This window comes from Xiphias gladius, chromosome 3 (assembly GCF_016859285.1).
Source record: "Xiphias gladius isolate SHS-SW01 ecotype Sanya breed wild chromosome 3, ASM1685928v1, whole genome shotgun sequence".
Classification (NCBI taxonomy): domain Eukaryota; kingdom Metazoa; phylum Chordata; class Actinopteri; order Istiophoriformes; family Xiphiidae; genus Xiphias; species Xiphias gladius.
The window spans coordinates 22541974-22556556 of NC_053402.1; the positions used below are offsets into that span (position 1 = coordinate 22541974).

At 45.7% G+C, this 14583-nt stretch overlaps 1 protein-coding gene across 1 annotated transcript; it reads right to left on the bottom strand.

Annotated features, from left to right (window-relative positions):
• Positions 1-911: 911 nt before the first annotated feature.
• fam83fa (family with sequence similarity 83 member Fa) lies at positions 912-14562 on the bottom strand. The gene is made up of 5 exons (XM_040123823.1): positions 13942-14562; positions 6003-6170; positions 4944-5065; positions 3476-4254; positions 912-1664 (listed from the first exon to the last, which is right to left on the bottom strand). The coding sequence occupies exons 1-5, from the start codon at positions 14413-14415 to the stop codon at positions 1615-1617; spliced, it is 1593 nt and encodes a 530-aa protein (XP_039979757.1). The 5' UTR covers positions 14416-14562; the 3' UTR covers positions 912-1614.
• Positions 14563-14583: the final 21 nt, after the last annotated feature.

Consider the following 14583-nt stretch of genomic DNA (forward strand, 5'->3'; position numbering starts at 1 on the left):
TCCTCGTCGGCCTCCATGACAGACCTGCGCCAGGTGAGGAGAAGTTACAGGCGAGGCTGGATCCCTGTAACTTGTCCTCACCTGGAGGTTCGGACGGATCAAACAGATCCTTTCCCAGGTGGATTGAAGAGAGGACAGAAGGTGTGATGTGGATGGGAACTTGTGGCCGAACGCAGAAGACGGTGCTGACTAGTGCTGTTGTATTTCAGTATCTGTAGCTTACCTATATACGCATGTACAGTGAAGATGGTTTCTGTGAATTGCATCAGTAGAATAACTGATTCACTTCTGTGACACGTTCCGTGAGGAAGCACAATCCATGCAATGAAGAGGTACCCTTCCTTCTTCATGTGAGGAGTCTCACTCTGTGCCAAACACAAAGACAGCAGTGAGCCCAGCTGTGGCGCTGCCTGTCGGCCTTGTTTTAGGTCGGTGCGTACGGGGTGGACGGTTTTTCTCGTCCTGGTTACCGGAGCTGCAAGTTGGCAGAGAAGTTGGCAAGGTTTTGCAAAAGTGAAATCTGTTTAGAGAAAATGTGAGTTAATAAAAACCGAACAGACTGACTGGGCAGTGGGTCAGCATTTTCAACTACTAATGCATAATCACATCCAAGACTTTTTAAAACCTTCTAAGGCTCAAGTGGACGAGTGGACCTCTGTGTCAGACAGTCTTAAGTCTGTAATTGAGGTTTCTACTAAACGTCAGCAGACCAGGAACAAGTTCTGCTGAGCATCATAAAAGTAAGGCGCTCACTGTAGCTTTTGGATAAGATGTTTGTCTTGATGGAAAAGGTGTTTTTTTTTTTTTTTGCACAATGTCACATTTTTATTTACACTGAAATTTACTGGACAATTAATCACACAAACCCTTTTTTTTTAAAAATTTATTATTGAATAAAAAAAACCCTCCTATTTTTATTTTATTTTTTACAAAAAAAAAAGAAAAACGCGATTATTTGCGTCTCAAGTGGTTCTCAAGGATTCTCATTTTAATGTCTTTCAGTTTCACCTGGATTAAAACCAAAATCCCTAAGTGCAGACGTACAGGTGCCGCGGGCACGAACAGGCTTAGAAACAACATCCTCTGATAAAGCAGGACTGTGTCGACACTACATTATTCACAGCCTGCGCGACACACTTATTCAGTTACCGAGGGTCCCCCGTAAGGTGAGACAACACCACAAGTGATCACTTTTCCTGTCTCCAGGGCAACCAAGAGGCGTGACGTAACCCCTCCCCCCCACGCTCCCTGGGTCACGCCACGGCTACTCTGTGTTTGTCAAGGTTCAAGCGTACAACTGTAAAATATAAAAACAACCCTTGGCAATGAGATCCATCCGCCCTGTGGCTACAAGGTGAGAGGGTTTTTCCCCTCACATGATTAGTTAAACGACATCTCTTCGGTGGTGAATCCCATGAGGCACAGAAAAGGACTTTCACCCAAACTCAAGCGGTGGAACAGGCCGGAGACACTGGCTGCACTCGTCTCTCTCGTAAAGTCACATCACCTGGTTACGGTAAGTTGACACGGTGACTCAGCCGTTGCATAATGCTTAACCATCAGTTCCTCCGGCTGCTCTTTACAACCCTAATGACAGGGCTGTAGTTTTCCATCTCATGACTGGATGCAGTTCTTCTTCTGATGCCGCCGCCGGCTTTTGAGTCCTGTTAATAAACAGACAAACAAAACAAAAAAAAACAAAAAAAGACAGACTCATTCAGAAATAACAACCTTAAATAGTAAGGTGAAGAAATTAAAATCACAATTAGGGCCAATATAGCATTTCAATATCATTTAAACCTACAGTAACTTTTTTTTCCCTTTTGGCCACTTGACGGCATTGGAAACGCGGTTGTGAGCATCGATACTCTATATCATCACTAGCTTGTTGGCAAACAGTGTCTTATTTACACATCCAGTAGTTACAAAGCAACATTATCATTCGGTTTGAGTCATGTTTGTGTCACCCTGATGACTCTAAGTCCAGTATTCCCTCTCTTTTAGCTCTGTTTTTGGTCTCCACCAGCTCCCGAGGGAAACATCTGGCTCTTTAGCTGCCAAAAGCTCCACTATGTTCACCAGCTGGGCTCTAACTTCAGCTGTTTGCTGCTGAGCAGGTAGTGGACAGAGGCTTTTTAGAGGTTTTTCCTCTGAAAACGGCTGCCCGCTGCTGCAGGAAAGGACGCCGTGAGAGCGGTGAGATTGTCGCATTGTTTTCACGTTTTCATTTGATTAATCCTTATAGAAATATTGATTATAGCCATTTTTAACACTGACTGAAATCTTTCCGCAGCCTGAGTATCCAAAATTTCCAATTCTTTCCCAGATTCTTACACTTTCTTATTGTATGATTTGATATGTCCCGATTTATATCGCGGGTGTTAAAATCACCTCCAGCAGGAGGTTACATTTTTGGCCTTTTTAGCAGGATGAGCTTTTGGTGCGGCTCTGGACGGTGCAGATATAGACTTTTTTTTTTTAAAAGGATGTCTAAAAGGAATACTTAAGACATTTTGGGAAATACTCTCATTAGATTTCTGGGGAGGAGCTATTGCACAGGATTGATACCGCTCCCGTCTGAACGGTAAATATGAGACCACAGCCAGCAGCTGTTCAGCGTAGCCTGGCACTATAACGTCAATATTTTTATGGATGAATAAATCGAATCTTGAATATTGATAGCAAAACAACAAATTTTGGAGGATTGTAAAGCCTTGACAGAATTATTCAATCTGAGTGCTCACGAATTTTATACTTTATCTTATTCAGGCATGAAGTTCTTTTGTAACTTTTTGTTACAACATAAATTTTATACTAAACATGGGCATTTTGAGGAGTTTAAAAATATGCTTCTAAAAAGGTATTAAAAAAGTCGTCAGTCAATCCTTGTGGTATTGGTACTAAAGCTCACATATTCTCTTTGGACTAGACCAGAAATGTTCAATTAATTTATCAACTGGTAGAAAATTGATATTTTATTAATTTAATAATCACTTGTCATTTTCAAGCAAAAATGCCAAATATTCTCTTGTTTCAGCTTCTCAACTGAGAAGATTTCCAAAGGTTTTATACTTTATCATTATAAATTTTAGCCGCTGCCCCACAGTCGCTCATTTTGGTGTTGGAAGTAAAACTCAGATTGTAAAGGGACTAGAGCTGAAACGATTAGTTGGTTCACCAATTCGTCGATCGGCTGAAAATTGATCGCCAACTATTCTGAGTCAAAATTCTCGTTTGGGCGTCTAAAAAGTGAGGATTTTTCCCTGGTGTAAGTCGTAGTAAACTAAACATTTTTGGGGTTTTGGACGATTGTAACATCAATTTCCACCATATTATAGACCAAATAATTAACTGAATAATTAAGAAAATATTCTGCCCATTAATCCAATAATGAGAATAATTGTTAGTTGCAGCCCTGATCCAGACCAGGATAAAACGAAGACAAAGTGAAATGGTACAGTTATTGATCAAGTACCGTCGTCATCTCCTGTGTTGATGGTCTGCAGAGACATACTCCTCTGAATGAGCTTTGAGGGCTTCTTGTTTTTGGATTTCAGTGGACCTGGTTTCTCGATGATCTCAAACGAGTCGTCCAGCTCATTTCCCGCAACGCCATTGGTGTCTGCCACTTTCCAGGTGGGCGTAGGGCTCTGAGGAGAGACCACACCTTCCTCTATAGTCTCTACGCTCTGAGCGGCTCCTCTGCCTTTTAAGAAGTGCCTGAAGGAGCTGCGCTGTTTCTTCGCTCCGAGCGGCGGGTTTTTCTTCGGGCCTCCCTTTCCATCCTCATCCTCCTCCTCTGCAGGTGAACCAGGACTCTTCGGGGACACTCGGCCCACCTTTTCCCTGAAGTTGCTCTGCAGGCCATTCCTCTGGGTCAGCCCACCAACCAGCGGGTCCCTCGGAGTCGACAGGTCTTGCAGGGAACCCGTAAGGCCCGTGCTGTTCCCAAAAACCAGAGAGTACTTGGGATTGTGGTATTTATGAGCTGGCACCTTCAGGTCGATCTGTCTGGATGCCCCGACCGATATTTGAAAGCGAGACGTGGAGACGGGCAAAGGCAAGTTTTGCTCCACCACTGGCTTCGTGATGGGCGTGGCAACGGGCGGCCTGGTGATGTTGAACTCCCTGTAGAGGTCCACCTGTTCAGACACGGCGTACAGCTCCCTGAAGTCGTTGTCGAAGAAGTCCACGATTTGTCCCGACATCACCGTGATCGTGTTCCTGTCCAGTCGAGACGAACTCCAGGTGAAGCTGGAGGAGAAGAGAAGAGCGAAAAACCGAAAAAATATTTGAAGGAATAGTTCGACATTTTGGGAAATTTGCCGAGAGTTTGACGAGAAGACTGACACACATAAATATGGAGCTTCTGCCAGCCAGCTTAGCTTAGCGTAAATACTGGAAACAGGGGAAAACATTGTACTGCTAGCCTCTCTAGAGCTAGCCTCTGTACCAGCTCTAAACCTCATTCATTAACATGTTAAACCTCCATTAGTTTCATCTGTACAAAAACTCCACAGTCAAAATGGTAGGGTAGAAAAAGTTATGTGCCACAGTACCGGCAGGAAGTTACTGGCCCCTGCCAAGAAATGGTCAGGTACATAACCCCGTCTAAAATGGTGATAGTCGTTTTTTTACATTTTAGTTTTCATACAGATTAAAACACACAAAATAACGTAAATTATCATTTGAAAGCCAATATGCAAATAAGGGCAGAGTCTCAAATAACAGCTGGGGGCACTGAGGAGCATTTCCAGTAATCTACTAACAGCCCAGACGGTATTAAATGCATGCGCTTGGTACGTAGAATTACTTTCTAAGTGCACAGGTTAAGTATGACAAAAATATTTTTATATTCTTATAAGTCACTAGTGTTGCACCTGTGAATGGCTGAATGTGTGAGTTGAAGTCACTGCTGGACGTTCACAGAGTCACATGCTCACCTGTAAGACCCAAACATGACTTTCTCTCCATCCACCAGCATGTACTTGGAAGACAAGGAGCCGGGCAGTTTGCCAAAGGACAGGGCCAGTCCTGCACCTCTCACCATCCGCACACGGAGGTTCTGTAAAGAAACACCCGCCTGATTAAACATTTCACTTGGCTTAGCATCACACAGGTGAGCCCGAGTAAACGCCCTCTGCCACAACTATCAAGGATCCCCTGCTTCATCATGCACGACCGGCAGACAGGAGGCGATGCCAAGTCAAACTGTGCCGTCACACCTTTGCAACGTAAAGTCAACTTTCTCAATAAATAGAGGGCAAAATCTAAACCCTTTAGCCGCGTACGTTTACTTAAAGGGAAGAGAAAGGAAACAGAAAGAAAAGGAGATGTCAATACGGAGTAGACACACTGGGAGGAGGCTTTCCTCTGCCGCGGAGCCGAGGTATCGAGTTGCGGTCCATGGAGCCGTTCTGAGAATCTATGAATGTTCATTTGTGAGAAGTAAGAGTAACAGAGCCCAGTGCTCTGAAAAGGCCTTTCAGCGCCTTATCAACTGACACCACTGTAGCCGGGTGTTCCAGCGCTCCGGTTAAACTAGACTGGAGCTACATAACTCTGCATACAGCAGATAAGGATGGGCATTGTGTCCCTGAGGAGATAGGATGACAGCCTGGCCCAGTGAGCCGCTGTTTGCTCTTAATCTAGCTCGGCACTTACCTTCCTTTCTCAAGTTCTGCAAGTCATAGGACAGCGTTAAATGTTAAATCCCAATGGAGCCAAGTGCCCCCCCCCCCCTAAATATTTCAGCATTTCATATTCCAGGTATTCAAAAAATCTCTGATAATGTCAGATGGTACATAACATGTTTTAATCCATGATAATTATTGCAGTCACTGCCACTGTCTACTACAGGAGTTAGAGCAGGGACCCGCTGAGCCGCTTTCCTTCAAACTCCGCACGTTAACTCGCTCTTTGTGTCTTGCGTGATCGAGCCTCCTCCCTTTCTCTAGCTCTCTGTCATGCCCTCCACCGCTGCCCAGCTCCGTCCTGCCTACCCGCAGGTGTGCCGCGCCGATCTGCAGCCGAGCACACATATCCAGGAAGTGGGGCACCCCCCCGGCCTCCAGCACAGCGTAGACGGCCACTCCGCGCCGCGACGAGGCCTCCAGCAGGTCCTGGAGGATCTGCAGGTCCGTCAGGAGGTCCATGACTATGGCCACCACCTGGGAAACACAGAGCGGGGGGGGGATTTATATGCAACCAAGCAGAGAGACACCAGCAGTGACAGACACATTTATGCTTGCACTTAACTCCAGTAATTCGTGTTCATGCTACTTTACACTTCCACTCACTGCAGTTCAGAGGGAACTACTGTACTTTTTTTTATCAACAGCTGTAGTTACTTTACAAGTTAAGATTTAACATCCACAATATACAGTATGATGATTTTATAAAACAGGATGAATTGTTATTAAACCAGTTTTTCTCAACCTTATTTTGTGAGACAAACTGTACGTCCAGAACCCAGTCAGATGAATGTTATTACCCCTTCACAGACACTGACATTCATTTACCTACCGATTTCAACTGTTTATCCTTTTGACTAACTTCAGCTGTATCCAGTGGTTTCAGTTTCAACCATTTGCCCATTACTTTTAGCTAACTATTTTAACCATCTATCACTTTTACTGAAGTTTTTCAACTTCTCCGCTCGCTCCTTAACTAGTTTTCATGTGGTGTTACCGGACCCACGCATTATTATTTTTCTTTTTTTTTTTACTGTCGTATTACACCCCACTCTCCTGGTCCCCTGTCATCCACAACAGGCCGATCCTTTGTTTTTCTTATTGTGAGTTTTAGGTGTGGTTTTCCTATAATATTTTGCATAGTCCAGTAGCAATCTGTCCGTAGGTCTACCGATCTGTTGCGTCAACCGACAGCAGCACTTAAAAAAAGTGCGGTTCCGTCTCAAGCGACGTCTCGAAGCCGTCAGTCTAGCTCTCTTGTCATTTTGTTGTCCTGACAGCTCCGTCATTATGCATGTCGAGATGTGATTTGCTATGTTTCAAGGCCGTTAGAGAAAGTGTTGATTTGCCAAACGCGTTGTGGATCTGTGATCTGCCAGTTTCCTTCGGCAAATCTGGAACTCGACTCTTTTGGGGGTCATTTTATCAAATTTGGAAATTATTCCCGACGCTTGACTCTTTCTACGTCTTGTTAGCATTGTAATAAATTGTAAGCCGGCCGCCCGTCACCGTCCCGGCGTCACTGCTGGTAAACCTTAGATGAGCGCTGTGACTCACGAAACCATCACTAAGATTAAATGTCCTTGTCTGAGAATAAATAATAATAATTAATGTTGATGCGTAACGGATACTGTTGGATTACTATTTGTTATTTCATTGGCTATTTGAGATTTTTGTGGTAGTGCGTATGTAATTTAAAAAAACGAAACAAAACGCGGCATTCGAATACTGATTTGGACGCCGATTACCATGGCAACGTTCGAAGCTTCGAGGCGTCCGGGTCGGCCCTCATAAGTAGCAGAAATACCAGAAAGTGAAAGTGAAAGCTCGGTTCATTCAGGTTCTTTTGACTGTTATTGGTTTGTTGTCCTGGTTGGCGAAGATAACTGAGCTGTGGGCACGTTACCGACGTCACGTCTAACGATTTCTGGATGGCTGAGTTCGAATTTACCGCCCTGAGCAGCCACAAAGCAAACCCACCTGCTGCTGCAACATTTTTTTTTTTTTTCCCCCCGCTCCCGCCGTTTTTACTACACAATGACTCACAGACACCAACGTGGTGCAGTTGTGAAATGTAACATCATTTACCAGTTGACACTTCAGTGGGACCTGTTTTTCCAGGTGATTAAAAAAAAAGTTACGCAAGACGGAGCACAGTCCAACAACGGCTACGATTAACACGCACACCGCTAATTATTTAAACAGCAGTGTCTGTGTTCGGGACCATTACACTACTAACTACAGGATTGGAGCTAAGAAAGAAATCCCCCTGTCACAGGACACAAGATACAGCACATACAGTACAGTACACGTATCAGCCTACAGTACATTTTGATACATCCCTATTTTCATAGCACCTTTAACTACCACTGATTTTATTAAACAAAGTGGAGCGTTTTACAGCCACACTTTGTTTTTTATATCCTCGAGTTCAACTTAGTGTGGTGATGTAAGGGATTTTTCCATTTCCTTATTGCAGCTCTCTGGTGAACACACGCTCGCGCCTCACCCAACAGCGTCCAAATGAGTTTTCCTGGGAGACAGCTTCACGTGGGACAGCAGGCCGGTGCAACTTTAAAGTGACATCGATCATGAAAAGTAAACCGCGCGTCAGCCTAAACGACTTGTACGTCAACAATTACTCGTCTTAACTGGTTGTTAGATCGTGTACTGAGGAAAAACATCTGTCCAGGCACGGAGACAGTTTCACTTCTCTCAGTGTAAACCCAACTAAGGAGGACTTCAGGAATAAAAGTGTTATTTTTATGTAAGTCCACCGCTTATATTAAAAACCGTTTGGTGGATTCTCATTCAATTTTGAGACATTCATTGTCGCCAGAGGATGAATCCTAATGACTTTGGGGATCCCTTTGACTCGTTCCTCCAGCACCACGAGGTCGACATTTGCACTTTTGACTGATTTAGATTGGACTCCCATGAGCTTCAGTTCAGATATTCGTGTCCCCCTCAGGATGAATTGTAACACCGTTGGCGATCCCTTAAAGGAATAGTTCAACATTTTTTGGGGAAATGCACTTATTTGCACTTATTATCAGTTAGCTGAGAATATTGATGATCACTCCCATACCGTATCTGTTTGGTAAATATGAAGCTACTGCCAGACATTTAGCCTAGCTTAGCATAAAGACTCGAAAACGACTGGGCAGTATAATACTTCAGTTTTAATATTGGTTAAACAAACGAGATACAGCTACACAGATACATTTCTCTATATATACATAGATGACAGACTTTGTAACCACTGGATAGTTCGAGGCTAGCTTTTCCTTTAGCTTCACATCTAGCGCCGTCATCAGGTCAAAATTTAACTTACGACCAAATTCCTGCAAAATTAATGACATTCTCATCAGCCTCAGCTGTGTCGTTATAATCGTGGCCGGATTAACCTCCTAGGCTCAATATAAACTGAAACAATTTAAAACTGGATTATGACACAGGGTCCCTCTTCCCTCTCCATCCTCCATTTTGTGGCACTACAAAGATGGAGGATGGAGGACCTGTTACTGTATGTCAGTGGTACAAATTTCAGACAAATATGCAATTAATCAAATTATGTGGACCCTAATGATATGGCATAAACTCAGAGTCTCTCTTTTTTTTTCTTTAATTTTCAGAAAACTGTTTGTGGCACTTTTCGTATGTGAACTGAGAACAACACGACGGATGTCTCCAAGATGTGCAGCACAGTTATCTCCATATTTTAAACGATAATCTATATTATCCTATTTACGTGTCTTCAACTATGAACGCTTCAGTCAGACAACACGTCACACAAACCCATACCCCGGCTCTTAGCCTTGTTAGCATACTGCTGTAGCGCACTGTTTTTTTTCACTGCAGATACACAGCAAGCCTCTAAGACTGCATGCGGATTTGAAAGACTTGTTAAAAAAAAAAAAGACACTTTCTGCAGTGCCGCTCTTGAATGTAATTGAACCAGAAAACATAATCCTTCACCTGCCACATGGAGATCCAACCGGCCCGCAAACCATCTCTGCTCGCAATCCAAAGCTCATTTGAACAGAAATTACGCAGCTGGGCTCTGTCTCTGGAGATGACAATCTCCTATAAAGTCATCTTCTGCCTTCGAGAATTTGCATACGTGAGTGTGTGTGTGTGTGTCTGTGCGCGCCTTTCTGAGCGACAATTTGAACTGCGGGATGCTGAGATGCAGAAGTATTGTCTCAAGCATTTGGCAGGCTCTCAGGAGTGTATGATTTACTTCACCTCGAGGGGCCCAATCTCAGCGTGCGAGCAGCTAATTAAGCCGTCAAAGCCCTCGGCGGGGCCGCTGTTATCAGATGATAAAGAGGATTAACTTATGTCTTCGAGTACGTTCAATTATTCCCCCATGAGAGCTCTGCAGCAAGGTCACTCTCAGAGAGCTCTGACTAAGTCTCACAGTCACAGTACGCCAACAATAAACCAGTTAAATTTGTACCTTGTGTCCCTGTGCATCTTTTTCCACTTCACCTCTCCATTCAGACTAAAACAGCGTTTTTCTTCCCCCTAAACGCAGATTCTCCGCGGCGCGTGTCGCTGTGTGCGGGGCAAGCGGCGCTCTTCCAACACACGGACCCGAGCCCCCTCAGTGAGGGTCGGGGGCCGTGCGGCGGTAAAGTTTGGACAGCATTCAGTCGTCTCTTACCTCCGCTGTGATCGTTCACCTGAAGCGACAACGCGGCCGGACGCAAATGCAGATCTGTTGTCATCAACCTGGATTTATGATGGTTTTGTCAGATAATGACGTGTTTATCAAATAAGGACGTTATCAGCTGGGGAATGACTGCTGGTTAACGTGGGGTGTTTATAGGCCGTGATCAGTGGTAGATTAGAGATTTTTTTTGTCCCGTTTGTTGTGGATTTTAGGTGATCCACAAGAAATCAAAACCAACTTTATCTCCTTTCCCTCGAGGAGGGTAACCAATATTTTTGGACTTTTCATGCAGGCGGTCGCTACTATTGGTCGAAAACAGTCGGCAACACTGGCCGGGTTCAAATCAGTATTTCAAACTCGTTCAGTTGTCCGGCGACTAAGAACAGAAAAAAAATGTGTAAATGAGAACAACTACATCGTGATTTCAGCTGCGTTAAAACACAGTACGGATGACCACAGGGAGCAGGAGGAGACTGAACGGAGGTGCGACGGGCTGAAATCCAGCAGAGTTAACGGTCCGTCTGTAGCCACGCGGTCACAGTTGACTTTGTGGCAGCAAAGTTAAGAGGTCAACTTTCTGTCGCCTCGTTTTCTGTAATCACGCATTTTCAGCGTCGATGTAGCTGATGGTACAGCACAGCTGCTGACAGCTGTCCCACACCTTACCAGATGTTGGCTGTGATGCAGTTTTTGTTGTTTGCCAGCCAAAAAGAACAATATTTCTGTCAGGTTTTTAATTTTTTCCGTTAAACTCGCACCCCTCCCTCTCCTTCTGCGACAGTTTAATGGCAACCGACTGGAGGATTAGCGCCTCCGGCTGTTATCTGAAACAACTCCAAATGGCCACGAAACGTCAGTGAGCGTGAAACGCGCATTAATTCACATCTCATTTTGCCGATTTTCTCAAAATTCCGTCACTCTTCGGGCTACAATTGGATGGAAACCTAGCTACTGACAGTGCACATTACTCTAAAATCCCCCCAGTACAGTGACCCCTAACAATATTATTACATTAGGACAGATATGAACCTGGCCATAGTCTCAGTCGCGCCACCCAGTCCGGATACGTTTAACCCTCCTTCCTCACCTCACAAAGAGAAGCCGGGCCTTTTGTACCGGCTAGAACAGACCCAGTCTCCTTACCCTGCAACCGCAGCCTCTGGTGCGGTACATCGGGCACACCCGGCAGGTCAACCGCTCAGAGGGAGGTAGTGGGAATCTCTGCGTGGGTGTGGGAGAAAAATAAAGGTTCGCTGCCCAACCCCCTAAGTCACCGGGCTGCGGGACCGGTGGGGGAGGCCGAACAAGTCTCTCTCTCTCCCTGCTGCAAGCCCTGATGCGCAGCTGACATTTAGAGCAGCTCGACCTTCAACATCTGCACCACATGCCGTGTGACTCAGCTTGTTACAACCTGTACACCAACTCTCCCATCGACTTGGATTTTATCGTGGATGCCGTGGGCTCGGTTAGCCCTTCCCTGAAATATTCTGCCTGTGCAAAATACGCTGCAGTATACACATAACAGGTTTTATAGGTATTTGCCCACATATTTATTTCTGTGCCTGTACTTTGCCTGTATCTTTTTTTTACCGAATTATAATGTACAGTAAATAATAAGCAATTAAAAAGACACATCACCATCACATTTTGACTTTGGGACCAGGGGCAATAATGTTTTGTGTTTTTCGTATATTAATCCCATAGAAGATACATTGATTTTTTAAATTTTTTTTTTTTTTTTGATGTGAGCAAAGACATATTTCGAGATGAAGATCAGTAGGTTTTCAAGATTTACCCTCAGTCACCAGTTTATTAGGCACGCCTAGCTCAAAACAATGCAGTCTAGTGCACCAGTCCTGTAATAACTCGTACCCTCACAAAGGTTGTAATATTCAGGGGGTTTTTTTTTTGTTGAAACTGTGTTAAGGAGGCGTAGATTCAACTGTGTGATCGTTATGGAGGATGTGGTTTGTGATGCTGTTGAGCTGCACTGACTTATGCAGACAGGTGTTTTGTAATATTTTGTCCATCAGTGAGAGCAGGTTGGCCAACAGAAAAACCTCTCTCTGTAGACCTCTTCAATGCAGTGGACCGTGATAGTGGAAATTTTTGGGTAACAACACATAACTTTTATTTTCACTTCCACATTGTATGGGGGAGATGACTGGGTTAAACCGAATTCGTTGAAACCTGCCTGAGGCTCGTGCCCCTTGGCCCCCCCGACAGATGAGTCTAGCAGGGCCCCCGCAGCTATCTGGGTTTTCAAATCGACATCGCGATCCACACAAAGAATATCTGTCCTGTATCGAGAATGTATCACTATATGGCAAACGTGCCCAGAACCGCGTTCCACTGCTGTGAATGACACGGATCCAAACTCCAAGTCCAAATTCAATAGTACTGTAACAAAAAAAACAAAAAAAAAGTAACAGCATTACTTCAATATGGCCCTCGTTTGTGGCTTGGAAATAAATCTAATCCATAACACGCAGGGATGGATTACTGAACGGGTCTACGGGGCACAGGCCCCCAAGGGTCAGGGGGGGCCCTTGGGCCAGAGCCTCTTTTACGAAGTGAAATTTATCGTTTCTTGTCGGGAAGTCAGTCGAAATGGCCGCAAAGAGACAAAAATGACCTAAGAAACGTGAAAAAACGACAACAAAGAGACGCGAGGTGCTTCCACCAAGGGAAGCAAACCAAATCAACAAATGAAGCCACTGAGTCGTTGTCATGCATCTGAGAGTCTGAGAGTTCTGCTTCGCCTGACTAGAAATGTCGTTTTGTGTCTCTTTCTGTCCGGGTCTCTTGCTGGGGGGGGCTTTTACATGTCCCACTGTCTCATAATCCGTCCATGATAACATGCATGTTTCAAACTGTCCTCTTTGGATCAGAGTAAACCCTTTACGCCTGAGAGCGTTAAGTGGGACCGTCGTTTGCTACAGGCCGTCTCATGAATCCACGAAAAACATGTAGAGTGACACTAATTGCTTTCAGCCTGGGGGGGGGGGGTTGTCTCTTTCACTGGTATACAGGTGAGCTAGAGTCACATGAACACCTGTGGCCAATCAGTTTCGAATATTTCAGATCTATTATTCAGCTGCGGGCCAAGTAGGTCAGGGACTTTTTTTTTTTTTTTAGTACAATAAACCACTGATCTGTTTTATTGTTTTATTGTGCAGTTGGTGGTTTTCCCCAACACAGTGGCGGTAATAAATGTAGGACAACAGCTTTGGTGTGTGTGTGTGTGTGTGTGTGTGTGTGTGTGTGTGTGTGTGTGTGTAGTCAACCACTCTCCTCTTTACGTTTGAATAAAGAAGAGCTGCAACAACTAGTCGATTAACAGCAAAAAATGAATCGACGAGGACTTTGCTAATCGATTAACAGTTAAATTGTGTAAAGCTTCTCGCGGGGGATGATTGGGGGCTTTTCCTTGTCGTGCCTGATGGTAACATCGCAGACTTTTTGACCCGCACCTCTCCCCCCACCCTCTGACATTTATCGGGCAGAGTGGATTCATCGGCGATGGGACCTGGTCGTCAGTTGCGGCTGTAGAGAAAAAGCAGAACCTACCTTGTGTGACTCCTGGATCAGTCGCCTCGCCACCTCCCTGATGTGCGGCCCGGGCTCTTTGGGCGGATGGGTGTACACGGACACCCGGGTCACCCCCTTGTAGAGGCCGCTGCTGCCGGGCCAGCCGATGTCCAGAGACGGGACCTCGGTGTCGGACATCTGGGGCCAGTAGGTGGAGTGGACGCCGGAGTCCGCGCTGGGGGACCCCTTGGACTTCTCGTGCTCTCCGGACTCGTAGTCGCTGTCGGTGTCGTACTCGTGAAAGGTTTTGCGGATGGATTTCACCTCCCTGGCGGAGAGGAAGTCCCTGGTGTTGTCCTCCTTGAGCCGCATCTTGAAGGCGCCGTCCCCGCTCCGCAGCAGCTGCTCCAGCGCCGCCCGCTGCTCCTCGCTGTAGTAGAACTCGGGTCTGGACTCCGGGATCTTCTCGTTGACGTGGTCGTCGTCCATGCAGACCAGCTGAGACTCCGCCATGGCAGGTAAAAGAAGCCTCCCCGCCCCCCTACCCGCGGCCGCTCCTGGTTCACCGGACCGCTGCTCTCAGGCGGCGCGCTACCTGTGGGGACAGGTACGCTCCGGTGCCCCGGTGCTCAGGTGACGTCGCGCGTCCCAGGTGGGGGCGGGGGGGGGCGGAGTCGACCG

Bases quoted from the DNA above. Each gene is read 5' to 3' on its own strand.
- fam83fa (XM_040123823.1), bottom strand. From the start codon at position 14,415: ATGGCGGAGTCTCAGCTGGTCTGCATGGACGACGACCACGTCAACGAG. The intron at 6,171-13,941 runs GTAGGTTCTGCT...TGTGTTTCCCAG, and splicing joins TGATCCAGGAGTCACACAAG to GTGGTGGCCATAGTCATGGA. The intron at 5,066-6,002 runs GTAGGCAGGACG...GTTTCTTTACAG, and splicing joins TCGGCGCGGCACACCTGCGG to AACCTCCGTGTGCGGATGGT.